The following is a 27282-nucleotide window of genomic DNA, read 5'->3' as shown; positions in this document are numbered from 1 at the left end:
TGATTTCAGTTTTTTAAAATTTGTTGAAACTTGATTTGTGACCTAACATGTGCTCTATCCAGGAGAATGTTCCATGTGCAGATGAGAAAATTGTTTATTCTGTGTTTTGATGAAATGTTCTGTACATGTCTGCCAAGTCCAGCTTGTCTAAAGTGTGGGTTAAATCCTCCCTTTCTCTGTTGATTTGTTGCCTAGATGATCTGTCCAATGTTGAGAGAGGGGTGTGTTCAGGTCCCCAGCTGTTATCATATTTGGGTCTGTCTCTTTCTTTCGGTCTGTTAATATTTGCTTTTTGTATCTTTGTGTTCCAATGTTGGGGCATATATATTTATGATTGTTATGTCTTCTTGCTGAATAGATCCCTTTATCATTATATAGTGGCATTCTTTCTCTTAATAGTTTCTGGTTTAAAGTCTGTTTTATCTGACATAATAATAGCTGGTCCTGCTCATTGTTGATTTACATTTGTGTGGTAAATCTTTTTCCATCCTTTCACTCTTAGTCTGTGTGTGTCTTTACAGGTGAGGTAGTCTCTTGTAGATCCTGTAGTTGGATCTAGCTTTTTAATCCAAGCAGCTAGTCTGTTTTTTGACTGGGCAATTTAATCCAGTTACATATAGGGGTTTTACTGAAAGGTATTGTCTTCTGGCATTTTATAGATTTTCATTTGGATGTTAAAAATATTTTGTTTCTTTCCCTTTTATTGTTGTTGGTGTTTATTGGTTTTTGTAGGTGGGAAGGTACAGTTTCTTTCTCTTTTCCTTTGCATTTTTGTTCTACCAGTGGGTTTTATTCTTTCTTGTGTATTCATGGTAGTGATTATCATTTTTGGGATTCCAGATGCAGGATTCCATTGAGGATTTCTTGTAGGGCTGCTTGTGTGGTGGTGAACTCTCATAGTTTTTGTTTGTCTGGGAAATACACAACTTGTTTCTGAAGGATAGCCTTGCTGGGTATAGTATTCTTGGCTGGCAGTATTTTCCTTTTAGTATTTTGAATATATCATCTGATTGCTTCTGGTGTGTTGAGTTTCTGTCGAGAGTCTTCCATTAGTCTGATGGGGAATCCCTTGTAGGTGACTTGATGCTTTTCTTTTGCTGCTTTTAGGATTCTTTGTCATTGAGTTTTGCCAATGTGACTATAATGTGCCTCAGAGAGGACCTTTTTGGATTGTTATCTGTTTGGGGAACTTTGAGCCTCCTGAATCTGAAGGTCCATGTTTCTCCCCATACCTGAGAAGTTTTTTGCTATTATTTCATTGAATATATTCATAGTACCTTTTCATTCTCCTCCCTTTCAGGAATATTTATGATTCAGATATTTGTACACTTAAGGTTGCCTGCTACCTCTCTTAGATTTTCTTCTTCTTCTTCTTTTTTTTTTTTTGTCCACCTGAGTTATTTTGAAGAGACTTTTTTCAGGATCTGAAATTCTTCTGCTTGCTCTGTCTTTCTGCTTAAGCTCTCAGGTTAATCTCTGTAAATTTCCTCCTTAATATCCTGGATAGTTTTGCTCAGTTCACTGTGTTGTCTACCTGCATCATCTTTTATCTCATTGGGTTTCCTTAAGATTTTTACTTGGAATTCCTTTTCAGTCATTTCAAGGGTTTCCCAGTCTAAGGGGTCTGATACTTGAGAGTTACTGTCTTCCTTTGGTGGACTCATATTTTCTTGTATCTCTATGTTGATGTCTGGTCATCTGGTAGAGCAGTTGCTTCTTCTGTTACTCTCCTTTCCTGTACTGCGCTGGTGACCCTCCATGTGTCATTGCAGTTGACTGGTAAGCAGTCCACCTTCACAGTGTCAGTGGCTGCTTCAGCTGCTGTTGTGGTAGCAGGCTACTCTTGCAGCAGCAATAGTTGTGGAAGTGGGTTTGGGCTGCTCACATGACAATGGTGGCTGCTTGGCAGTGCCAGTGGTGGTGGTGATTGCAACAGTGGCAGTTGTAGCAGCTGCCCTCTTTGCTTTTCTGTTCATAGTGGTGGCCTGCACGACTATGGTGTGTGCAGTGGCAGCGAGGTTATCTTGCAGCTGTGGCAGTAGTGGCTGCAGCTGCAACTGCCTCCCTGGCGTCTGTGGTGTCCTTGGCAGCAACGGGGTTATCTCATGTGGGTTACAGCAGCACTTGTGGCTGAAACTGCCTCCCTGGCATCTGCAGTGTCCACAGCAGCTACATCTGCCACTCTTGTGTCTACCATGTCTGCAGTGGCAGTGGGGTTACCTCATGGGGGTGGCAGCAGTGCCAGTGGCTGCAACTACCTTTCTCATATCTGTGCTGTCCTTGGTGACAGCAGAGTTATTTCATGGCAGTAGCAATACCAGTGGCTGCAGCTGCCTTCCACACATATGTTGTGTCCTTGGCTATGTGTTTGGTAGCAGCAGGGTTATATCATGGCAGAGGGAACAGCACTGGCAGCAGCAGCCATTTCTCTTGCATCTGCATCGTTTCTTGCGGCAGTAGGGTTATCTGTTGGCAGCTGCAGCAATGCCAGTGCCTGCAGCTGTTTCCCTTGCATCGGCAATGGTGGTAGTCGTTGCTATTGTCCTCCTTGTATCCACATAGTCTGCTACTGCAGTGACAGGCAATCTGCAGGACTGCTGTTCTGTGGGAAACTGTTCTGTGATGGGTGAAGTCTCCCTTCAATTTGTCTTTTTTTCAAAGCATTTTATTTTGTAATCGTAGATTCACTGAAGTTCCATAAATAATATGTAGAATCTTGTGAATCCATCACCCAGCTTCTCTTAAGGGTGGCATTTTATATAAAACTAGTGCAGTATCAAAACCAGGATATGGACATTGGACTAACACTGTTAACTAGACTGCAGACCTTGTTCAGTTTTCACCAGTTTTTATTTGCACTGACTAGTGTTCATGTGTGTGTAATTCTCTGTGATTTGATCCAGTATATGAATTTGTGTGAGCACTACCATAATCAGGATACACATATGTTCTGTCACTACAGTGAAATTTCTTCATGCAGCACCTTTTTAGTCATACACATCTCCCTCAATCCTGTCCTTGTCTCCTGGCTACCATGAATCTGTTTTTCATCTCTATAGTTTTGTCATTTCAGGAAATGCTATATGCCCTTGAGATCCGTCCAAGCTGTTGCATGTATCAATAGTTAACTGATTTTTTTTGCTTATATTCCACTGTATGTATATTCCAGTTTCTTTAATCCCATTGGCTTGTTGAAGGACATATGCATTGCTTCCAGTTTTTTGGCTATTAAAAGTAAACTTGTTTGAACATATGTGTTACTAGTTTTTGTGTGAACACAAGTTTTTATTTCTCTGGGATAGATACCAAAGAGTACTACTGCTGAGCTGTATGGTAAGTGTATGTTTAGTTTTTTAAGAAACTTCCAGAAAGTAAGTTTACAGAGCGGCCATTCCATTATACAATCCCACCAGTGGTTGTATAGGAGATCCAGTTTTTCTATATCCCCACCATCTTTTGCGTCATCCTCTCTCTTTTATTTTAGCTGTTCTTGTAGGTCTGTAGAGATATCTCATTGTGGTTTTAATTTGCATTTTCCTAATGGGTGATGATATTAAACATCTTTTCATATGCTTACTTAGTACCCATATATTTCTTTGGTGAAATATCCACTTACTTACATCTTTTGCCCACTTTTTAATTGGATTGTTTCTTTTTCTGTTGTTGAGTTTCAAAGGTTCTTTATATACAGGTCCTTTGTCAGGTATGTGGTTTGCAAATATTTTCTCCCAGCCTGAAGCTTGTCTCTTCTTCTATAATAGTAGAATTTCCTTTTGAAATATTCTTTATTATATAGTGTAGATTTGACCATTGCTTGAAGGAGCGAGATGTGTTAAAATAGCCTTTGGACTAAGACTTTATTTACCATCAGAATTTATGTAGGTTGTAAGATATACACCAGAGTGGTGTGTTTGTTATTTCTTTCGTAAATGATGGCTTCACTGAAGAAAGATGAATGTTCTTAATAGTTTACATGAATTATATTTGATACAAAGAGGCAGATTAGATATGTAATCTGAAAACTCAGACATTTTATTTAGCTTTTCTGAGCAATGCTTAATCCATGAAATGAGTAAAATATCTTTTAATTCCACAGTGCTGTAAAATAGCTAATGTAGCTCTAAAAAATAAGGCATATTGTAAAAGCCCTCTTTCCCCCTTTGTAAATTTCAGTCCATCACATTACCTAGGAGAGTTATTCCATGGTTTCTTGTGATTTTTAGATGTTTGTGGTACGCCCTTTTTTATGGTCAAGAGTATCTTAAACCAGAATTAAGCATGTTATTTCATGTTGCAAAAAAACATTCCCCCTCCTCCCCACCATAACTATCATATAAGAAAAAAGAAAAAAAAACTTAAGTGAAATAAAATAAAACTTTAAAAAATAATTAAGGTAAAGATTCTCAAGGAAGATGCCTTCTGTAGACATGAAAGTTTGCTAGAATGTATCCTATGGCAGCTGAGAAGACCACTTTGCTCCTAAGAGAGGAAATTCTTAAGGTACAAGACATCAGTTGAGTACTCTTTTCTTTATTTCCAATTTGGGAACCTGGAGACAGAGGCCTTTTGATGGTTGAGGTCTTGGCTACCTAGCTTATACAGGGGTACTTCGAAAAGCTTGAGGAAAAATAGAACTAAAAGATAATGTGAATCTTTTTATGAATTTGTGAAGTACCCTCATGAAGTAAAGGGGAAACAATTTTGCTTGCTGTATATCAAGTTCCGGCTCAGGTGAGGACCTATTAGCATTTCCAGAGAATTAAAAAACAGTATTACCAGGGTTGGCCTTCTAGTTGTCACTATATGAAATTAATAAATATTAGCATAAAATATGTCACCGTGGCCGTTCTTCCTTCAAGTTATCAAAATGTGTTTGTACTTCTCTTTTAAGACAGTTGGTAAAATAATTGTTGGTTAATAGTATAACTTGGTTGGGTTGAAATCGTGACTCTTCCTCTAAGCTTTTTGATGTATTTTATAGTTTTAGTTTTCTTAATTATTAAATAAAAATTATGTATGTTTATGGTGTACAACATAATATTTTGATATATGTATACATTGTGTAATGACTAAATCAAGCTAATTAACGTATTTATTACCTTACTTAGTTCTCATCGTTTCATGGTAAGAACATTTCAATTCAACTCTCCTAGTATTTCAAGTATACCATACATTGTTATTAACTATAATCACCGTGTTGTGCAATAGATCTCCTGAATTTATTTCTCCTGCCTAACTGGAATTTTGTGTCCTTTGACCATCTTCCCAATCCCTGTTCCACAAACCCCTGGGAACCTCCATTCTACTCTTTACTGCTAATGAGTTCAACTTTTTTAGATTCCACATACAAGTGAAATTATGGCAGTATTTGTCTTTCTGTGCCTGTCTTATTTCACCTAACATGATATCCTCCAGGTACTTCTACGTTGTATCACATGACAATATTTTCTTCTTGTTTAAGGTTGAATAGAGTTTCATTGTGTATATGTACCGTGTTGTCTTCATCCATTTATCTGTTGATGGCTACTAAGATTGATTCCATATTTGGCTATGGTGAATAATACCACAATTTAATTTTGGGGGGAACCTCCATACTGTTTTCCATAAAGGCTCTACTAGTTTAATTTCCCAGCAACACTGTACAAGGGTTCCATTGTTTCACTATCCTCACCAACACTTGTCATCTTTCTTCTTTTTTGATGGTAGTCTTCCTAATCAGTGTGAGATATCTCATTGTGGTTTTGATTTGTGTTTCCCTGATGATTAGTGATATTGAGCATTTTCTCATATAGCTGTTGGTGATTTGTATGTCTCCTTTTCAGCAGTGTTTTTTCAGGTTCTTTGACCATGTTTTAATTGAGTTACTTATTTTCTTCATACTGAGTTGAGTTCCTTATATACTTAGGATATTAACCCCTTATTAGATGTATGATTTGTAAATATTTTCTCCTTCACTTTGTTGACTGTTTCCTTTGCTGTAAAGATATTTTTAAGTTTAATGAAATCCCATTTGTCTATTTTCAGTTTTGTTGCTTGTGCTTTTGGGGTCATATCCTAACAAATCTTTGCCAAGATCAATACCAAAAATCTTTTTCCCTGTTTTTTTGCTACTAATTTTATAGCTTCAGCTCTTATGTTTAAGTCTTTAATCCATTTTGAGTTGATTTTTGTACATGGTGTGAGATGAGGGACCAGCTACATACTTCTGCATTGGATATCCAGTTTTCACAACACCAGTTATTGAAGAGACTATATATTCCTTGGATTGAGTGTCGCCCCAAAACTTGATCCCCTCTATGACACTGTTAAGGGGGTGGGAAATCCTGTTATGGTAATAGAAAGGTGGGGCCTTGTAGAGGTGATTAGATTTAGGAAAATGCCATAGTGAATGGATTAAAAATGGTGGTCAGGAGAGTGGTTCTGAGGGCTTTAAAAGGTGAGTGAGTGAGGTGGATGTCTTCTTGCTCCATCTGCTCTCTCTGCTTCCACCATCTTGTAATGTGAGGGGTCATTGTCACTACCACCAGATATGTTCCTTGGACTTTGGACTTCACAGCCTCAGAAACTATAAGCAATAAATTTCATTTTCTTTATAAATTATCTAGTTCCATGTATTTTGTTATAAACAATAGAAGCAGACTAATACATTATCCTTTCCCCATATTGTATGGTTGGCACATTTGTTGAAGATCGGTGGCCCATAAATGTATGTATTTATATCTGGGCTCTCTATTTTGTTTTATGTTCTGCATGTATATTTTGTGCTAGTACCATTCTGTCTCAGTTATCATAGTTTTGTGTAGTAGATTTTGACCTCGGATAAACCTTCAGCTCTGTTCTTTTTGCTAAAGATTGTTTTGGCTATTTGGTGTCTTTTGGGGGTTTGTATGAACTTAGAATTGTTTTTTCTGTTTCTGTGAAAAATGTCACGTGAATTTTGATAGTGGTTACACTGAATATGTAGGTTACTTTGGGTAGCGTGGACATTTTAACAATACTGATTCTTCCAGTATATCAACATGGGGTATTTTTCCTTATATTTGTGTCTTTTTCAGTTTCTTTCATCAGTGCTTTATAGTTTTCAGTGTATAAATCCTTCACCTCTTGGGTCGAATTTATTCCTAAGAGTTTTGGAGGTGGGGTTTGGTTTGGTTTGATTTTTTGATGCTATTGTAAAAGGGATTGTTTTCTTAATTTCTTTTTCAGATAGTTTATTAATGATATTGGCACAATAGAAATGCTATCGATTTTTATGTGTTGATTTTGCATCCTGTAACTTCACTGTATTCTTTAATTAGTTCTAACAGTTTTTTTGTTAAGTCTTTAGGGTTTTCTCTACAGAAGATCATGCCACCTGCAAAGAGAGAATTTAATTCCCTCCTTTCTGATTTGGTTGCTGTATTTCTTTTTTTCCCTAATTCCTCTGGCTAGGGTATCCCGTACTTTGCTAAACAGAAGAGGCCACAGTGGGCATTCTTTTCTTCCTTTTGTTCTTAAAGGGAAAACTTTCATCATTTCATCATTGAGCATGATGTTAACTGTCACCTTCTCATATATGGCCTTTATTGTGTTGAGGTACATTCCTTCTATTCCTGATATGTTGACAGTTTTTATCATGAAAGGATATTGAATTTATCAAAAACTTTTTCTGCATCTATTGAGATAATGATATGATATTTTTTATTCTGTTAATGTGGTATATCACATTATAAATTTGCATATGTTGAACTATTCTTGAATCTCAGGGATAAATCTCACTTGACGTGTTGAATGATCTTTTTAATGTGCTCTTGAATTCGGTTTGCTAGTATTTTGTTGAGGATTTTTGCATCTATGTTCATCAAGGGTGTTGGCCTATAATTTTCTTGTAGTATCCTTGCCTGGCTTTGGTATCAGGGTAAGATTTGTTTTAAGTATTCTCTACTCTTTAAGTTTTGGGGAAGAGTTTGAGAAAGGTTCGTATTAGTTCTTTAAATTTTGGGTAGGAGTCAGCTGTGTTCCTAGGCTTTTCTTTGAAGTGAGATTTTTGATTACTGATTCAATCTCCTTATTATTGTTCTATTCAGATTTTCAATTTCTTCACAAGTCTGTCGTGATAGATTTATGTGTCTAGGAATTTATCCGTATCTTTTGGGTCCAATTTGTTGTATGTAATTATTCATATTAAACTTTTATAATACTTTATATTTCTGTGGTATCTGTTGTAATGTTTCCTCTTTCATTTCTGATTTTATTTATTTGAGTCTTCTCTTTTTCTCAGTCTAGCTAAAGGTTAGTCAATTTTGTTTATCTTTTCAAAAAACCAATTCTTAGTTTTGTTGATCTTTTCTATTGTTTTTTAGTCTATTTCTGCTCTTTTCCTTGTTATTTCTTTCCTTTTACTAATTTGGGCATAGTATTCTTCTTTTTCTAGTTCTTTGGGATGGAACATTAGGTTGTTTATTTGAGATCTCCTTTTTTAATGTAGGCATTTATTGCTATAAAAACATCTCTCTTTTGCTTCATCTCATAGTTTTGGAATGTTGTGTTTTTATGTTCAGTTATCTCTAGATTTTTTTTTTATTTGTATTATGATTTTTCTTGGACTCATTTGTTGTTTGGGAACATATTTAATTTCCTCATATTTGAGAATTTTCCAAATTTCTTTTTGTTTTTGATGTTGTGCTCAGAAAAGACATGATTTCAGTTAAGGCATAACATATGATCTATACTGGGAATGTTGTATGTGTGCTTGCTTGACAAGAAGAATGTATATTCTGGTGCTGTTGGATAGAATGTTCTATATATGTCTGTTAGGTTCATTTGGTTTAAAGTTTAGTTCAAAGTCAATGTTTTCTTTTTGGTTTTTTCTAAAGATGATCTATCCATTGTTGAAAGTGGAGCTTTGAAGTCTCCTGCTGTTATTGTATTGCTGTCCATTTCTCCCTTCAGATCTTCTAATATTTGCTTTATATATTTAGCTGCTCTGATTGTGGGTACATATGTATTTACAATTCTTATACTCTCTTGCACCAATTCCTTTATCATTATATAATGATTGTATTCATCTGTTTCTGTTGTTTATAACATAAATACCTAGAAATGGCCGTTTTATAAGGATACCAAAATTTATTGCTTACAGTTTTGGAGGCTGGGAAGTCCACAGTGCAGGGAATTCATCTGGTGAAGTTATTCTATAGCAATACAGGGTGTCACATGGTGAGAATGACAGAGCAAAGAGAGAGGCTCACTGCTCTCCCTTTAAAGTCCTCAGAACCATGCCCATGACCATCATTTTTAATTCATTCACTAAGCATGGTTCTCAGACTCTAATCACCTCTTCAAGGTCTACCTTTTAATTCCCACATTAGGATTTTCCACCTTCTTAACAGTTGCAGTGGGGATCAAGCTACTAACACATAAAACTTGGGGGACACAATCTATATCTCTCTTCCCCTGTTCCCCAAAGTTTATGTCCTTCTCACAAGTAAATACATTCATTCCATCCCCAAAGTCTTAACTTGTTTCAGTTCAGAAAGTACAAAGTCCAGAGTCTCATCTGTGAAATCAGAGCAAGTTATCTACTTCCAAGGTATGATGGTGGGATGAATATTAAGTAGATATCCCCGTTCAAAAAGGGAGAAATAGGCCAAAAGAAAGGGATAGCAGGTCCTAAGCAAGTCCAAAACCCAGCAAGGTAGAGATTAAATCTCAGAGCTGGAAAGTCCTATTCCTTGACTCCATGTTTGACATCCTCTTCCACGTTGGTGTGGGGGTTGGGTCCCCAAGTCCTCATGCAGCTCTGCTTTTACAACTTTCTGGTCTGAGGCTATGCTTTAGCTCTCTCGGGCTGGCATTGCATGCTAGTACAAGTCTGGGGTTCCAATGGTGGTCCTGTTCTCCTGGCTCCATTAGGCATAGCACTGATGGGGTTTCTCTGCTGCAACTCTGACCCCACATTTCCACTTGGCATTTCTCTAGTGAAGGCTCTTTGTGGTGATTCTGCCCTTGTGTCAGATCTCTTCCTGGCCACCAGGCTTTTCCATACATCCATACATCCTCTGCAAGCATGCAAACTTAGCACTTCGTGGACACTGCCAAGGCTTCTGGCTTGTATCTTCCAAAGCTGCAGTTCCAGCCACACTTAGGGCCAGTGTAGCCACATCTGGAGCAGCCAAAGTGGCTAGGATGCTGGTGCTGGAAGCAGTTTCCTGAGGTGGCCCGTGGAGGGCACTTCAGGCCTGTTCCCTGAGACTATTCTGTTCCCTAGGCCTCTGAACCTGTAATGGAAGGGTTGGCCCCAGAGGTTTCTATAGTGTCTTCAGGACCTTTTTCCCCCTTCTCTTAATAATCCCTTTGTTTTGTACTAATCATCTTAGCACTACTGAATTTTTCTCCTGAGAATGCTCTCTGCTTGTCTGCAAATTTTCCAAATCTTTACACTCTGCTTCCATTTTAATTATACATTCTGGCTTCACATCATACCTTTTCTGCCATAGCACAGTGTGGCATATTGCAAGTAGTCATGCAGCTTCCAGAATGCTTTGCTGCTTAGAAATTTCTTCTGCCAAATGTTCTGGGTCAGCACCTTTAAGTTTCACATTCCATAGAACTTTTGGGCATGAACAGAATGCAACCAAATTCCCTGCCAGTTCATAGTAAGAATGATTTTTGCCCTAGTTTCCAATAAGTTACTTCTCATTTACATCTGAGACCTCCTTAGTTACAGTTCATATTTCCATAAGCATTCTAGTCATCACCATTTAACCAGTCTCTAAAATATTCCAAACTTTCCCTGGTTTTCTTGTCTTCTAAACTCCCAGAAGCATGTAGGCTTTTTGTCTTGCTCCTCCAAATTCTTACAGCCTTTCCTCTACACCTAGTTTCAAAACTACTTCCACATTTTCAAGTATTTATTATAAGCAACATACCACTTCTCTGGTACCAGTTTTCTGTATTAGTTCATTTCTGTTGCTTATATCATAAATACCTGAAACTGGGTGATTTATAGAGAAAACAAATTTTCATGCTTACAGTTTTGGAGGCTGGGAAGTCCACAGTGCGGGGAGCCCATCTGGTGAGGTGACTACAGCAATGCAGTGTCACGTGGCAAAAATGGCAGAGCTGAGAGTCTCACTGCTCCCCTTTTAAAGCCCTCAGAACCATATCCATGGCCTCCATTATTAGTCCATTCACTAGGCATGGTCCTCAGAGTCTAATCACCTAATAGTCACAGTGAGGATCAAGCTACTAATACATAAAACTTGGGGGACAGAATCCATATTAATGAACTTTGTCTCTTTTTAGTTTTTGACTTAAAGTCATAGAGGGATTCATATTCTTTTAATTTGATTGTTTCACAAACTTTTGAAAGTATTCTCATAAGTATAGCTACCCCTGCCTTCTTTTGATTTCTGTTTGCAAGGATTAACTTTTTTATTCCTTTACTAAAAGTAAAGATCTCCATTTCTTTGAGGTCAGTTGCTGGAGCTCTATTCTGTTTGTGTTTCATGCTTGCCTGATTCTGTTTTTCTTGTAGTCTTGCATTGGAGTCTGTGCATTCGAAGGAGCAAACAAATCTTCCAGTCTTTATAGACTGGTTTTAGTAGATAAAATCATTCTCTGTGAAATTCCTGGACTGATGAGATCTCCCTGGGATCATGGTCAAATGGGGTTGGTGCCAGGCTGCTGCTGAGTCTTCGGTGGCATCCATGGTTGATGGGCCTGTTATCAAGAGTTCTAGCAGTGGTGAAAACCTGTCTATTCCCTGGGTACTGGACTGTCTTCAGGACCATGGTCCATACTGGGGTGAGGGTCTGCAGATGGCAGGTCTGTTACCAGGTGTGCAGACAAGTGCGGCTTCCTCCAGGACCCTGGGAGGGTTTCTGTTGGATCACTTGATGGATCCCTGGACAGGTAGTACTGCCTCAATATGTGGCTGAGTAGGGCTGTAATTGAGTCACAGGGCTGCTTTAGGGTCTACAACTAAGACTGAGGTCTTTGTCTCTGGGGTCATGGATGTGTGTGTCTTCCGACAGTCCCTGGGTGGGTGGGCTTGCTCTCAAGTCTCGTTGAGGGGGCGGAACTGCTTTTCAGGGCTGTTTCAGGCTCTGTCGTGGTACTAGGTTTGGTAGCCTGCTTGTTGGAGTGCAGAAAGGCCTGCCTCCTTCTAGGACCCTGGGCTTACAGAACAGCTCTCTGGCTGGGGCTGATATTCAGGGATATTTTAGGATCTGCTCTGGGACTGAAGACATCAGTCCTGCCCCATAGACACAGGCATGTCTCCTGGCCGGTCCCTGCTCATGCAGGATTGCTGTCAGGCTATGGCTGAGAGGGGCAGGATCAAAAATCTGTTGTGGGAGGTTGGTAACCTTGTACTGATGGCCCAGATAGACAAGTCTCTCAGCAGTTCCTCTTGCAGGCAGGATTGTTCTCAGACAGCTGAGAGCAGCAGGAGCTGAGATTCATGGTCATTTCTGGATCTGCTTTGGGACTGAGTTCAGCAAGCCTGCCTGCCCTAGGGACTGAGATAAGCATGTCTTTTTCTGGGTTCTTGTGCGAGAACAAGAGTGAGAGAAAACCATAGTGAGAGTAGCTGGAGCTGAGTTAGAAGGTCGTTTCAGTGTTCATAGTTGAAACTAAGGAGGGTGAATCTGTCTGCTGTCTTCTCCTGGTCTCCTTTGCAGATGGCTTTGGTAGCAGGGCCAAGGCCAAACATAGTTATAAGTGAGGCTTTAGGGCTATAGGCTCATTTCTGGATCTGGAGTTGGGAACACAGTTGCCTAGTGTGATACTTGGGTAAAGGTCTACCCTCTTAAAATGGCCTTTCTAGGTCTTGGGCTCCACCAGGGTTTCACAGACTCATCCTTACACCCAAGGCTCTCAAAGGTACTTTTGTTTGTGGATGTATTGCAAAAGTAGTGTTGCTGTGTGGGGATACAAGTGGGGGAAAGGGAGGGGCTCCTATTCCACCTTGCTGCTGTCATTTTTACATCATGATAACATTAATCATCGGTGATTTGATGGTAGGTCAGCTTATCTTGAATTTTATGAGTTCTGGAGATCAGAAGTTCCAAAATGGCTTTAACTGGACTAAAATCATGGCATCAACAGGGCTTCATTTCTTCTGGAGGCGCTAGAGGAGACCAGAGTACATTTTTTTTAAGTGTATAACTTTGTTGGGTTCAAATCCTGGCTCTTCCACCTACACACTTTCTGATTTTGGTCAAGTTACTTAACCTCTCTGTGTCTTCTAATCTTAAAGGGAGATTATAATCGTATTTATTCTGTAGGCTTATTTTGAGGATTAAATGAGTTGGTAAATGCAAAGCATTTGTAACAATTCCTGGTACCTAAGTAAAGACTGCTTACGTTATTATTACCTAACTATTAAAGTACTCCTATAGGAGATCAGTGCTAAGAAAATTAGATCTTTTAGCCAAAGGCATTTGTCTATATGTTGCCCTCAACGAAAATTTCGCAAAAATCATAATTTTTTTCATTAGTGTTTTTTTTCATTCTAGCTGTCACTTCTTTGCCAATTTTATCTTGGGCATTACGTTAGCTTGGAATATAAAAATGTTCTCAATTCAGGGACATTGGCAATTAAACAGACAGTTTTGTTTAGTACAATTTGATTATGGATAAAAGAAATGCAGGCATGTGTGGGTGTTTATGGAAGAGGCATTTAACCTGGTTTGTAATGATTATTTGTGTATGGTTATTGAGTGGAGTAAGGAAAGGAAGGTTTTCTATGAGGAATGATCCTGTGGGATGTATGGGTGGGTGAAACATTCTGTATAAAGGAAACATATAGGTGAAAAAAGAAAAAGGAAGGAAGGGAAGGTGAATAGTAGATTTAAGAGAAAGGGAGGAGTAGTTGTTGAGAACCATATGAAGTGTCATGTGAGAGTGTCATTTAAGCCTATACCTGGATAGCCATTGAAGATTTTTAAAGTTTGAGAAATTTGAACATTTTTCAAATTTGAAAACTTGTATTTATTTTGATTCTAGAATGGTAAATTCTTAAGTAATCTTTTTAAGCCAGTAGTGTTTATTATATTAATGCTAATTTTTTTTTTTTAAGGATTTGAATTTTTTGAAATGAGCAGTCGTAAATCAAAGAGTAACAACTTAATACACACAGAGTGCCTTTCACAGGTTAGTATGTATTTTCATTACTCTCAAGGCCTCTTGTTGAAATCTTCACAGCTAAATTCTCATCCTTTCCCTGGAACTTGACATTGATGAAAAGAGCCATTAGTTTTATAACTCATGCAAATGGTGACAGAACTCTTGAGGACAAGTATTTAGGGAGGGTTGAATTGACTTATTAATACCTAATCCTGACTGGTATAAATGTACTTTCTCATTCATTTTTATTGCATGTGTAGTATTTTTATTTATATGTATTTACTTTATCTTCATCAGGTACAAAGAATTTTACGTGAAAGATTCTGTCACCAGAGTTCACATAGTAGTCTCTTTGGAGTGCAAGTACAGTACAAGTAAGTCTAGCTATCCCCTTGTCTGTTATAAACATTTCATGTGTCCTCCGGGTTTTGCAAAAATTGTGTACGTATTTGATCTTAAATAAGGCTAGGAAATACTTAGGAATTAGTGAATACTTGCTGTTTATATAGAAGCACTGAATATTATGAAGCAGAAGCAGATACACATATTTCCATAATGAGAAAGCCCTTTAACTTTCAGTCTTGTTTTGTTTCTGTTATCTGGTACTATGGGAAGAATTCTGACCTTCTTGCCCTTAATACCTGGCAGCCAGCTATGGAGTAAATGGCCAGAGTGGTAGTAGAAGAGGGATTTGAATCCAGTAGTTGCCACTGTTGTCCCTTGTCCCTACCATCATAAAATCAATGTATTCCAAACTTACCAGGTTTCCTCTTAGTTTCCAGAGAGTTTAGCACTGGCCTGTTCTCTCTTCTCTTGTGTTCTTCTCTGTGGGACTATTTAGAGCCTAAGTCAAAAGTCCGGAGGGAGTGAAGAGAGGAATTTCTGTGTATATTCAAATTCAGCTTTTAAAAAGTACTACATAGCAAATTATTTCAGCTTTGTGTTTTTTCTTTAATTTTGACCTATTTATATAATTTTAGACACTTAATTGAGCTGCTAAAAAGAACTGCTATCCATGGAGAAAGTAACTCTGTGCTTATTATTGGACCTCGAGGATCAGGAAAGACCACGGTAAAAACTATTGATTTCTGGTGTTTCTTTGCACTGGTAGGCATGTGATGATTCTTATTTCAGATAACACTGAAAATGTTTTTCATTTCATTATTTTGTAATTAACGTTTTGTTTTTTGTTTTTGTTTCCTTTAAATCATAGATGACAATGTAAAAGCGTTAGAGTGGTATATTTGAATTGAGCATACCTTTTTTACCTTATTTTTCTTCCCAGTGACAAATTTTCAGTTGATGTTTGTTCCATCATGGTCTTCTGTCCTTGAAGAATTAAGAGATTGCCAAGGGAACAAGAGAGCTGTCCACTTAGCTCAGTTGGTTAGAGCATGGTGCTGATAACACCAAGGTCCAGGGTTGATCCATATATAGGCCAGCTGCTAAAAACAAACAAACAAAAAAGAAACTAGCATTTATTAAACATGTACTTTGTGCCTTTTATCTGTATCCTCTCATTCTTTATGTTAACTCTCCAAGGTAGGTTTTGTTTCTTTTTTGTAGATTAGAGAACTATCATAACATGCATTCTTTTTCCCCCCCTTTTTTAAATGTTTATTGTTTAATCCTAATGTAAGCAGTTTTTTCATATGTATACTCACATCTTCCATATTTCTCTTCTATTTTCCCTCTTTATCGTATTTTCTTAGTTACCTCAATAAGATATTTTTACTTTTTTCCTCCTCATTTTTTCCTTTTACATTCTTTATTCAATATAGGAGACAAATATGGGTATTAACATTTGAAAATCTTACAGTTTAATTTCACTGATATTTTAGGTAGTTTTTACAATAGGACTATTTGACTAATATGTTTTTGAGCTTGCTAGAATATTTTAAATACATCAGAAGTTATTTTGCATAACTTGTAACATGGCTAGGTATTGAATTATTGGGTCACAGTTTTTTTCCCTTTGGAATTATATAGATTTTACTCAGTTTTGTGTTTTGTGGGGAAATCCAAGGACAGGCTTTTCTTTCTTGCTTTTATAAATTATTTTATCCCTCTGGATTGGCTAGATTATGCAGTCATAACAGCCCCAAATCTTAGTGGCTTAACCCAACAGAAGTTTATTGATTCTCTTTTTCTGTGCTCAGTGTGGATCAACAAAGGGGTGCTGTTATTTGTATTCCCTCAAGTGGAGTGATAGAGGTTATCTCAGCATGTTCTTCCACAAGCACCCTAGTAGAGGAAAGGGAGCACTGTAAATCATGGACACACTCTTAAAAGTTCCTATTCAGAGGTGATCAGAGTACATCTTCTCATAGTTCACTGTCTAGAGTGAGTTACATAGTCACTCCTAACTTCAAGAGAGCAAAGAAGTATATTCCTACTAACTAGAAGGAAGGTAAACCAGAAGTATGTGGTGAATGTCACTAATGATCATCATCATTAACTTATTTTAGGTTAGTGTGTAATTTTTTTTCTGTCTGGATGCTTGTGGAATTTTTTTATCTTTGAAATGTGAGAAGTTCAAGGGCTATGTCTAACTGTTGGTCATAAAAACTGATATTCAGCAGACCTCAGTATGAATTTAAAGGATAATTTTTTTCCAGATTTCATTATTTTATTATCTTTGGAAAAGTCATCATCTTATGAATATTTAGATAAAATTTAATTCTTCAAGGAGCACCGTAGTGATACTCTTGTATCAGTAGAAGTAAAAATGAGATGAAGGAAATAAGTACGTTGGATATTCCATAGTCACTTGTGCATCTTGAAACAAAATAACATTAACACAGAGAAGTTAAATCTCAATGATTTGTACCTCAGAGTGTCAAGCTTAAAAATACAATTTAAGCAGTTAATGACTGAATTTACTCAGAACTTCATCTTGGAAGTTGGTCCCTGAAGAACTGGAGAAATTTCAGGAAAAAGGAAATAAAGCTATTAAACACTTATAAAAATGTTGAAGTAAATACAAATGAAGTAAATACCATTTCATTAGTAAATTAGCTAAAATAGATTTTTTTAAAACAGAAAAATTGAGCAGATAATATAGAATGTTCCCATATAACCCTCCCCCCAACAAATGCACACACAGTTTCCCCTATTATTAACATCTTGACTTACTGTGGTACCTTTGGCATAATTAATGGACCAATATTGATACATTATTAACTAAAGTCCGTAGTTTAATGTTCATTCTTTGTGTTGTATATTTTTATGGGTTTTGACAAAGGGATAATGTCATGTATACACCATTACAGTGTCATACAAAATAATTTTATCACCCTAAAAGCCCCCTTTGCTTCACCTGTTTATTCCTCCCCATAAACCCCTGGCAACCACGAATCTTTTTAGTCTCCATAATTTTTACTTTTCCGGAATGTCCTATAGTTGGAATCATAAAATATGTAGCCTTTTCATGTTGGCATCTTCCACTTAGCAATATGGATTTAAGGTTCCTCCTAATCATTTTATGGCTTGTGTATTAGTCCATTTTGTTTTGCTTATAACAAAATACTTGAAACTGGGTGATTTATAAAGAAAACGAAATTTATTGCTTACATTTTCTGAAGCTGAGAAATCCAAAGTCCATCTGGTGATGGTGACAGTGACCCAGGGGTCTCACATTGCAAGATGGTGGAAGCAGAGAGAGCAAGAGAGAGACATACTCTCTTCTTTTAAAGCCCTCAGAACCATGCCCTGACCACAATTTTTAAACCATTCACTACTGCAGGGTCCTGCAACTCAATCACCTCTTCAAGGCTCCACCTTTCAATAACTATAATAGGATTTCCTACCCTCTTAACAGTCACAGTGGGGGCTAAGTTTCTAATACATAAAATTCGGGGGACACAATTCAAGCTTCAGGGAGTTTGGGGGGGACACAATTAAATCCACTACAGCTTGATAGGTCATTTATTTTAATCACTGAATAATATTCTATCGTATACATGCATGTACCTTGGTTTATCCATTTGCCTTTTGAAGAGCATCCTGGTTGCTTCCAGTTTGGCATTTATGAATAAAGCTACTGTAAACATTGGCATACGGCTTTTTATCTGGATGAGTTTTCAACATAGTTTTCAACTGTGTATTGGATAAACACATAGGAGCACAGTTGTTGCTGGATCATATAGTAAAACTATATTTAGTTTTGTAAGAAACTGCCAAACTGCCTTCCAACATAGCTATACCATTTTGCTTTCCTACCAGCAATGGATGAGTTCCTGTTGTTCCACATCCTGACCAGCATTTGCTATTGCCAATTTTTTTTAAAGTTTGGCCATTCTAATAGGTGTACAGTGGTATCTTATTGTGGTATTTACTTACAATTCTCTAATGACATACGATGTTGAGCATCTTTTCATATGCTTATTATTCATCCGTGTATCTTTGGTGAGGTGTATTATGCCCATTTTTAAATTGGGTTGTTTTCTTATTAATACCTTTACGAAAATGGGTTGTTTTCTTATTAATACCTTTACGAAAATGGGTTGTTTTCTTATTAATACCTTTACAAATTCATTATATATTTTTTATTTTTCAGTCGTGTTTTGCAAATATTTTCTCCCAGTCTGTGGCTTGTCTTTTCATTCTGTTAAGTGTGTTTGGCAGAAGTTTTTAATTTTAATAAAGTCCAATTTATCAAGTTTTTCTGTCATAGATTGTGATTTTGGTGTTGTATCTAAAACCTCATCACCAAATCCAAAGTCACCTAGATTTTTTCCTATGTTTTCTTCTGGAAGTTGTATTTTATATTTAGGTCTGTGATTCATTTTGAGTTAATTTTTGTGAAAAGTGTAAGGTCTGTGTCTAGATTCATTTTTTTTTTTTTTTTTTGGCATATGAAAAGCTATTTGGAGAAAAAGAGTAAAACAGAAATCAGAATCTTCAGTTTTCTTAGTGCTAATGTGAATCATAGTGTTTCAAATTTCATTTTCGAAGTATTTGTTGCTAGTATGTAGGCAAGCAATTGGCGTTTGTATATTACCTTGTATTCTGCCACCTTGCTGTAATTGCTTGTCAGTTTCCAGGAGGTTTTTTTGTTGGTTCTTTGAGATTTTCTTAGACAATCATGTTTTCTGTGACTAAAGACAGTTTTAATTCTTCTCTATGTTTATAACTTTTATTTCCTTTCTTGTCTTACTGTACTAGTTATTCATAGTCTGCATCTAAGAGTTGATCATAAAATTAACTGATATTCTGTAAAACCTTTTAATATTAATTTTGATCTTCACTCAGAAATAATGTTCTTTTATTTTTGAATATTCTCCTTCATTTCTTCTTGTCCTTTCTTAGAATTAGAGAATCCAGTTATTAAACCTTTGTTCACATTCATGTCTGCCATCTTTTTTCATCTTTTTCTTCCTCTCTCCCATTGTTCTGCCATATGACCAATGTGATTTTCTTTGCTGTCAGTTTTGTTGTTACTTCTAATCAAATACTGCATTTTAGTTTTCTAACTGTCTTTTCTGCTTTTCTAGCTCCTTATCATGCACCTTCTTAGTCTTCTGTTTTGTGTTTGTTTATGACATATCTAAGTCTGGCTTAAATAGACCAAAACATTTACTTCATATAATATACACTTTCAGTAGAGATTACTCTTTTTCGTCAGCGTGGTGTTTCTTTTCTTTCATGATATAGCATCTTTTTATGAACCCCTATGTAATTTTTTTATGTGTTCTCAAGTTTAAAGGAGACAGCATTAAGGTATAGTATTTGTCAGTTAATAAAATGTATTCCATGCTGACAGTTTATGTAGTTGTTGTTATTTCTTAAACCAGAGCCCTGTCCTGGTGTTTTGAAGTCATTTATCTAATATGTCTTCACTGGAATCTGGAAGAATCCCCTCCCTGGTATTCTCTTTTAGTATAGTTAAATTTATTTCCACTGCATAATTATACTCTCAATAGTACAGTTATGTAAATTCAAATTAAAAAGATAAGATTATAGATTATTTAAAATGCTATCCTTGGCCAAACTATCTGAAATTTAAAAAATTCAAAATCTACAGTTAATCGAAAAAGATAACGTTGTGGTTTGTTGTATTGCAAGCATTTTATTTAAAAGAGTAGATATGGTTCCCAGTGGCAGGTAGAGCCCTAGAAAATACTCTTCTACATAGAATTTACTGTAGACAAACTTTCTAGGTGGTTAAGTAGGATATTTCTTTTAGTTGCATATTGGTGAATCTTATGTTTATTAAAATATTTGGAAATAGTGATAGTTGGTAAACATAAAAATCCCTGGATGCTGTCAAGTCTAACAGAATTATCCTGGTATGTTTGTAAAATTAATTTTTAGCTACAAAGGATGTGGAAAGAAGTTAACCAAATTAGCTGTGTTGGTCAGTGTAACATTAATAACTGATTAAACTTTTTTAGTGTACAGTGTACTTTAAAATATTTGAAAAGATGACAGTGTATTCATGAAAAATCTGACTTAAATTACACAGTTTATACCTTGCTAATTACAAGCAAATTTTAGCAATATCCAAATTGGAAGTAAGATTATTATTTGAAGACATACTTGATAATGCATTTAATTTATCCTTTGAGACCATACACACACCTCATAAAATAGTAGTGGGCTGATCCAAGTGAAGCATAGTAAATTGGTGTTTCAAATAAGTTCAGTGGAAAGAGTGCTATAAACCTGTCATAACTCTTTATGCATATGTAAAATGAGGGTATTATTAATAATATCCCCATTTCATTCTGTAAAGGAATTAAAATGGTTTTCAACAATTCATCAAAACGTAAAAAAAAAGGATTTATGAATTAAAACAAAAATCAGAACTGAGGAAAATGTAGATGTAAGTAAAATATCAAGAGATGGGGAAAGCAAACAGCAGTTTACTAAGAAAAACTTGCTGAAAGCAGTCTTTTTAGGGACCAAGTGTCCCTCAAAGGATATACTTATGTGATATGGTCTGACCTGTTCCAGAGTCAAAGAAGTACCGCCTTGCTTTCAGGCAGTTCTCAAATGTCACTTCTCAGGGGGGCTGTTACTAGTAGTATGACAGTTAATATCTTGAGATAGTCCCCTTTTAAGAGGACCTAGACTACCTATGACCTAAGGTAGAATTTCCTGTGTTTTAAAAACCATACAAATATACCAGGAATAGCTAGTATGTTTAATATTCAGTTGTGAAATCTAATAATTTCAAATGAGGATATTTGCTTCTTCCTTTTACACAAAGATGTTGCAGTGAGTGACAAAAAGAAGTATCATATTGCAAATACACATACAGATAGTATTTTTAGTTTTTGAAAATAGTTACCAATTGTCCCAGTGCCTCTATGTAGTAATCCTTTTTGTCCTCACTAAATTTTGATGCTATCCGTACCAATATTTTGTGCATACAGCTTCTTTTCCTGGACCATTTATTTTGTGATATATACCCTTCTATTTTAATTGTGGGAGGACGAGTCCTTCATTATTACTCTTCCTTTAAAAAGAGTTTTTGACTTTTCTTAATTCTGTTCATTTTCAAGTTTTAAAAAATGTATGCAGTGGTAATATGAAGACGTGTATATGATATTGCAATATAAGAGTGATAGAATGAATATCACAAATCAAAAAAATTAATGTATGTGACATAGAATCCTTTAATTATGAAAATTTGAAGCTTTTATATGAACAGTTTAAGGTGATATAACACTTTCTGAATATAACTATACAACTATTATAATAGTAATTATTAGTAGTATATTATTAGTAGTAATTTTTTTCTCTGCAAGCTCTCAGTTTCTTTAATAAGGATTTTCTCTGTACCTAGAAACAAACAGAGGGGGAATATCTCTTTTTCAACATAGCCTTTGGTATTTCTTTTCTGATTTTCATTTCATGATAACCTACAAAGTCATTCACAGTATTCCATAGAAAGTGAATTGGAGTAGACTTGTTATCATTTAGCATTGTTCTGCTATATATTTTTCAATAGCTGTTAACTGATTTTGGCGATTTTTAGTAGAGTGAATGTTAGAGAGACATATAATGTGCTAACTGAGACGTGAAGTTTATAAGGAGCTGTAGTTTAGTGTGATGTGTAGAGAAATATGTCTTCTAAAACTTGAGAGTTGTTTCTAAACATTTATTACAAGTTTGGATAGATGATTGAGTGTGGTATCAATGCTGCCTCTTGTATCTAAGAGTCAGACATGAGATGTTCTAGTTAAAACTTTATCTATAGGGCTGGCCCTGTGGCTTACTCGGGGGAGTGCGGCGCTGGTAGCGCCAAGGCCATGGGTTTGTATCCTATGTAGGGATGGCCGGTGCGCTCACTGGCTGAGCGCGGTGCGGACCACACTGTGCCAAGGGTTGCAATCCCCTTACTGGTCAGAAAAAATCAAAAAAACAAAACAAACAAAACAAAAACCTATCTATAAAGAATTTGAAAACTTGTTCATTAAAAAGGGCAGTTTGTTTATATTATGTTCCCACTATTCATAGCTTAAAAAAGAATATGGGCTTCTTTTTATCATTTACTTATTATTAAATATTTAATGAACTTTTTGTGTTTGTTTAGTTAGTAAATCATGCTTTGAAGGAACTCACAGAAATAGAAGAAGTGAGCAAAAATGTGTTACAGGTTCATCTAAATGGTAAGTGTGTCATTTTGTCATTAGAAATGATATAAACCGTATGGGGTTTTTAATTATGAAACTAAGTTCACTTGAATGTTTTAATAATTAGATCTTAGAAACTGTATTCATGTTTACCTCTACTTTAACACATCATACACTGTTTTTAGAAATTAAGAAGTAATAATAATAAAGGAAGTACATAAGGCTTTTCTTTGTCTTTCTTTTTGCTTTTTTTAAATAATACTAACCCTGAGGAAGATTGTACTTTGACTCTACCAAATGTCTTTATTGCTGAGTTTTAAAAAGGAAGTACTGTGAACTATCAGGCTCTGACTTTTTTTTCTAGTTAAATTTAAAAAGCATTGAAGAATAATCTGCTGTAACAAATACATATTAAATTTTAATTAAACACTTTAAAATGGACTTTATTTCAGGACTGCTGCAGATAAATGATAAAATTGCCCTGAAGGAAATTACAAGGCAGTTAAATCTGGAAAATGTAGTTGGAGATAAGGTTTTTGTAAGTATCATTTCAGTTATTTTATTAAATAAGCTTCAAAGTAAAGTCAGTATAGCATATTTTTGTATATTTCTGGAAGGTTAGGGAGGGATTCAAAGATTCTAAATTGAAATAAGGCAAACTTCTTATCATAAAACTGTATAAAATACATTTAGTTATCAAATTTAATACATTTAGTTATCAAATCTTTATAATATTTGGATTTTTTTGTAGTAGATTATTGCCTTGGGTTGAATGTCTCCCCAAAACGTAGTCCCCAAAATGACAGTGTAAATAGAGTGGGAAATCCTATTATGGTAATTGAGAGATAGGGCTTTGAAGAGGTGATTAGATTGTAGGACCATGCCATAATGAATGGATTAATAATGGTGGTCAGGGGCGTGGTTCTGAGGGCTTTAAAAGAAGAGCACATTAGAAGTTAGTCTCTCTCTGCTCCTCCATTTTCTGCCATGTGAGTCCCCTGGGTCACTGTCACCACCACCAAGGCCCTCACCAGTTGTGGTCCCTGGACCTTGGATTTCCCAGCCTCAGAAACTGTAAGCAACAAATTTTCTTTTCTTATAATTCACCCAGTTCCAGGTATGTTATAAGCAACAGAAACAGACTGATACTATCATAATAGCTATAAAATAGCTAAGAAATCCAGGTTTATTTAGATATTTTCTGAGTTTGTTCCTTTATCTGTGAGATAAATAATGTGGTTCTCTATCTTTGGGTGTAGATTAATATATTTTTAAAAATACATTTGACCCTTGAACAACTCAAGGGATTAGGGACGCCGACCCCCACTGCACAGTCAAATCTGCATATGACTTTGACTCCCTAAAAAGTGGCCTTACCAATAACTTAAGCGTTCAGTTAACACATATTTTATATATGTATTATATACTGTATTCTTACAATAAAGTAATCTAGAGAAAAGAAAATGTTATTAAGAAAATCATAAGGAAGAGAGAATACATTTATAATACTGTGCATATATTTATTGAAAAAAATTTGCATGTGAGTGAATCTGCACAGTTCAAACCATGTTGCTCAAGGGTCAACTGTACTATGCTTTTACAGTCTATTTGTAGTCTTCTGAGCCTTGAGTGGTAGAAACCTCATGGGTGTAGTGCAAAATGTTCTTAATTTGAAGCTATAGTAGGTGGGTTTCTGTCATGCCTAGCAACCATTTCACTACATGGTAATCTTGAGCTAATGAATCAGATTCTTCATGTGTTAAGTGGGCATTATTTTATGATAGTACTCTCCCATTATCCATGGGGGATACATTCCACGACCGCCAGTGGATGCCTGAAATCGCATGTAGTACTGAACCCTGTATATACTGTTTTTTCTTATTCAGACCTACCTATGATAACGTTTAATTTATAAATTGGCACAGTAAGAGTTTAGCAACAATAATAATTAAGTTATTATTAGTAAAGTATTATTAATACTTTAATAATAAAATAAATAAAATAAGGGCTACCTGAACACAAGCACTGCGGTACTGCAGCAGTCAGTCTGATATCCAAGAGGACTACCAAGTCACTAACAGGCGGGTAGCATATACAGCATGGGTTCGCTGGGCAAAGGGATGATTGACATTCTAGGTCAGGACAGAGCAGAATGTCATGAGATTTCATCATACTACTCAGAACGATGTGTAATTTAAAACTTATGAATTGTTTATTTCTGGTATTTTCCATTTAATATTTTCAGACTGTGGTTGACTATGGGTAACTAGAAACCGCAGAAAGCAAAACATTAAACATCATTTAAGTTTAAAAATAATACTTTGGATAGTAATGTGCTGTATAAATGTCAGTTGTCTTACTATTATGTTTTCAGAAATTTATCCATACCTCATTATTTTAACAGCGTGAGTTCTAAGGACAGTGAATGTCAATAACTTAAAATAAACTGATGAAATGTTTTGTTTCTTTAATTAAACTTTTTACCTATCACCTAATTTATAGGGCCTAAGGAAAACACAGTTAATTTAATTTGCAGCTGCCCTAATTTTCATGATGAAATTACCTATCCTCTTACTCCTTATACAGTTGAAGTGGATTATATACATTTCAAGTTCATTTTCTGGTTACTGGTCATCATGAAGTGCTGTCACTCAGATCTCTCAACTGTGTGCTTTCTACTGCAGTGATGTAGCAATAATTGTGTAAACCTCTTAGCATTTAGGAATTTAACTCTGGTAATTATCTATAAAATGTTGAGCCAACCAGTTTGCCATAGTCTGTAGGTTTTCAAAATACAAGTTCAAGATGCCCCTTCTGTAAATCTGATGTTCTCCCTCCTGTTTGTTGAAGCTAGTGGCCTACTTGGGCCAAAGAGAGTTCCTATTAAGTAGGTTCAGTTTGGCTTTTGGTTTCCAGTTCGTCTGGATAGGAATGTTTTTAACATCCCTAAATGGATATATTCATATTGGATATATGTGAAATAATAAAAGACACAGTTGTTTACCATCTTATCCTAATCATCATTATTATCATCACATATAAAGATTGTTAGTTTAACTCCTTTATTATATTTATATGTATATAGATATATATTCTTATATACAGATATATGTATATATTATATATGTTTATATATTTATATAAGTATATACTTATACTAAGCTGAAAGACAAGTAAACTTTGAGTAAGTTTGATCACTGATTTCCAAACAGATTGTCTCTTTGAGCCTTTATTATGTTATGGTAAATTATGGATAATACCTCTTGCCCTGCCTACATTGGAAATAGTATTAATATTACAGCATTTGATCATCACAGTATGTGGAAATTTTTAAAAACTTACTGCACTATGTTATATCAGATCTCTCGGTTGGGGAACAAACAAATGGGTTTCTTTTTTCCTTTACATCTCCTCAAATTTAACAGTGGCTCTTTCTTTAAATTAAAAATCTGAATGAAACAGAAATTAATGACTTCAATGAAAAATATTTTAGTGAGGCCTCTGCCCACAATCTGGAACATTTGCTTAGTGCATCTGCTACTCTATTAAATTTCATCTAGAATATTTAAGTTGTATCCAAAAATGTTTTGGCTGTATTCCAAATAAACAGCCAAATTTGATATGATATATACAAATTCTTCAATATACTGTGAATAGACCAATGCTATTATTATAGTATTTAATATTTCAATCAAATTTCTTCTGCCTTTTTCTTTTGTATCTTATTTAAATTTTTAGTCATTTCTTTGGTAGTACAAATTAATTTGAGACTTGGCAAGAGCCCGATGTGTTTGAAGACACAAAGTAGAGGAGTGCATTTCTAGGTTTCCAGCTGTATTTAGAATATAGCAACTCTTCAAAACTACCTTCAAGTAAATTTAACATTTTTACAAATTTTGTCCAGGAAATATAAAATTTCAAACATGGCATAGTAATTGAATTTTCAGTGCTGTGCCATCTCTGTTTTTATATTTAAGTTTTAGATAGTAAGTATAGAGACACTCAGCAAGTATAGAGACACTCAGCTGAGAGTTTGGCCAGTGAGCCTAATTTACTGGGAAAAAAGATATATAGTGTATAAAGTGAAAGTCAGATAGCCCTTTTTTATTTTTTATTTCAGTAAACTTCTAGTTATGTTATCTATTTTTGTTATTCAGGGAAGCTTTGCTGAAAACCTTTCATTTCTTCTGGAAGCTTTAAAAAAAGGTAAATATTAACATATTTAACAATATCAAAGGATGTTTGTTTTTAACTTTATTTTATCCCTGATTATAAAGGTAATACATGCTTTTACAAAAAGCTGATAAAATCGAAACTTTAATAGAATAAAATAATGATCACTATTATCCCATCACTGTAATAGTGATTATATCAATTAACATTTGGTTTCTTTATTCACCTGTAATAGATCATTGTTATTAATATATGTATAGATGTAACTTTATAAAAGAAAATTTTACCTGTTGTTTTATAATTAGTAAATTTCGATCTGGATCATTTTTATGGTTCTCATATAATCTGTTTTATAAAGGTGGTATGATTTATTAATCACCAGTTATGGACTTTTGTTTCTAATTTTTTATAAGGA

General features: G+C 35.5%; 1 protein-coding gene across 4 annotated transcripts in view; it reads left to right on the top strand.

The window, feature by feature from the left end:
• The window catches only part of ORC4 (origin recognition complex subunit 4), an 80634-nt gene that overhangs the window by 33226 nt on the left and 20126 nt on the right, over nt 1–27282 (top strand). For all 4 annotated transcript variants that reach the window (XM_063097721.1, XM_063097713.1, XM_063097706.1 and 1 more), the window contains exons 2-7: nt 14066–14139; nt 14410–14486; nt 15093–15183; nt 22655–22730; nt 23147–23232; nt 26852–26900. In XM_063097721.1, the coding sequence (XP_062953791.1) occupies nt 14083–14139; nt 14410–14486; nt 15093–15183; nt 22655–22730; nt 23147–23232; nt 26852–26900 (436 nt within the window). In that variant the 5' untranslated portion in view covers nt 14066–14082. The remainder of the gene's footprint in view (nt 1–14065; nt 14140–14409; nt 14487–15092; nt 15184–22654; nt 22731–23146; nt 23233–26851; nt 26901–27282) is intronic.

Source organism: Cynocephalus volans, chromosome 1 (genome assembly GCF_027409185.1).
Source record: "Cynocephalus volans isolate mCynVol1 chromosome 1, mCynVol1.pri, whole genome shotgun sequence".
Classification (NCBI taxonomy): domain Eukaryota; kingdom Metazoa; phylum Chordata; class Mammalia; order Dermoptera; family Cynocephalidae; genus Cynocephalus; species Cynocephalus volans.
Note: the sequence above shows the minus strand (reverse complement) of the source record. Positions and strands in the feature narration are given on the sequence as shown.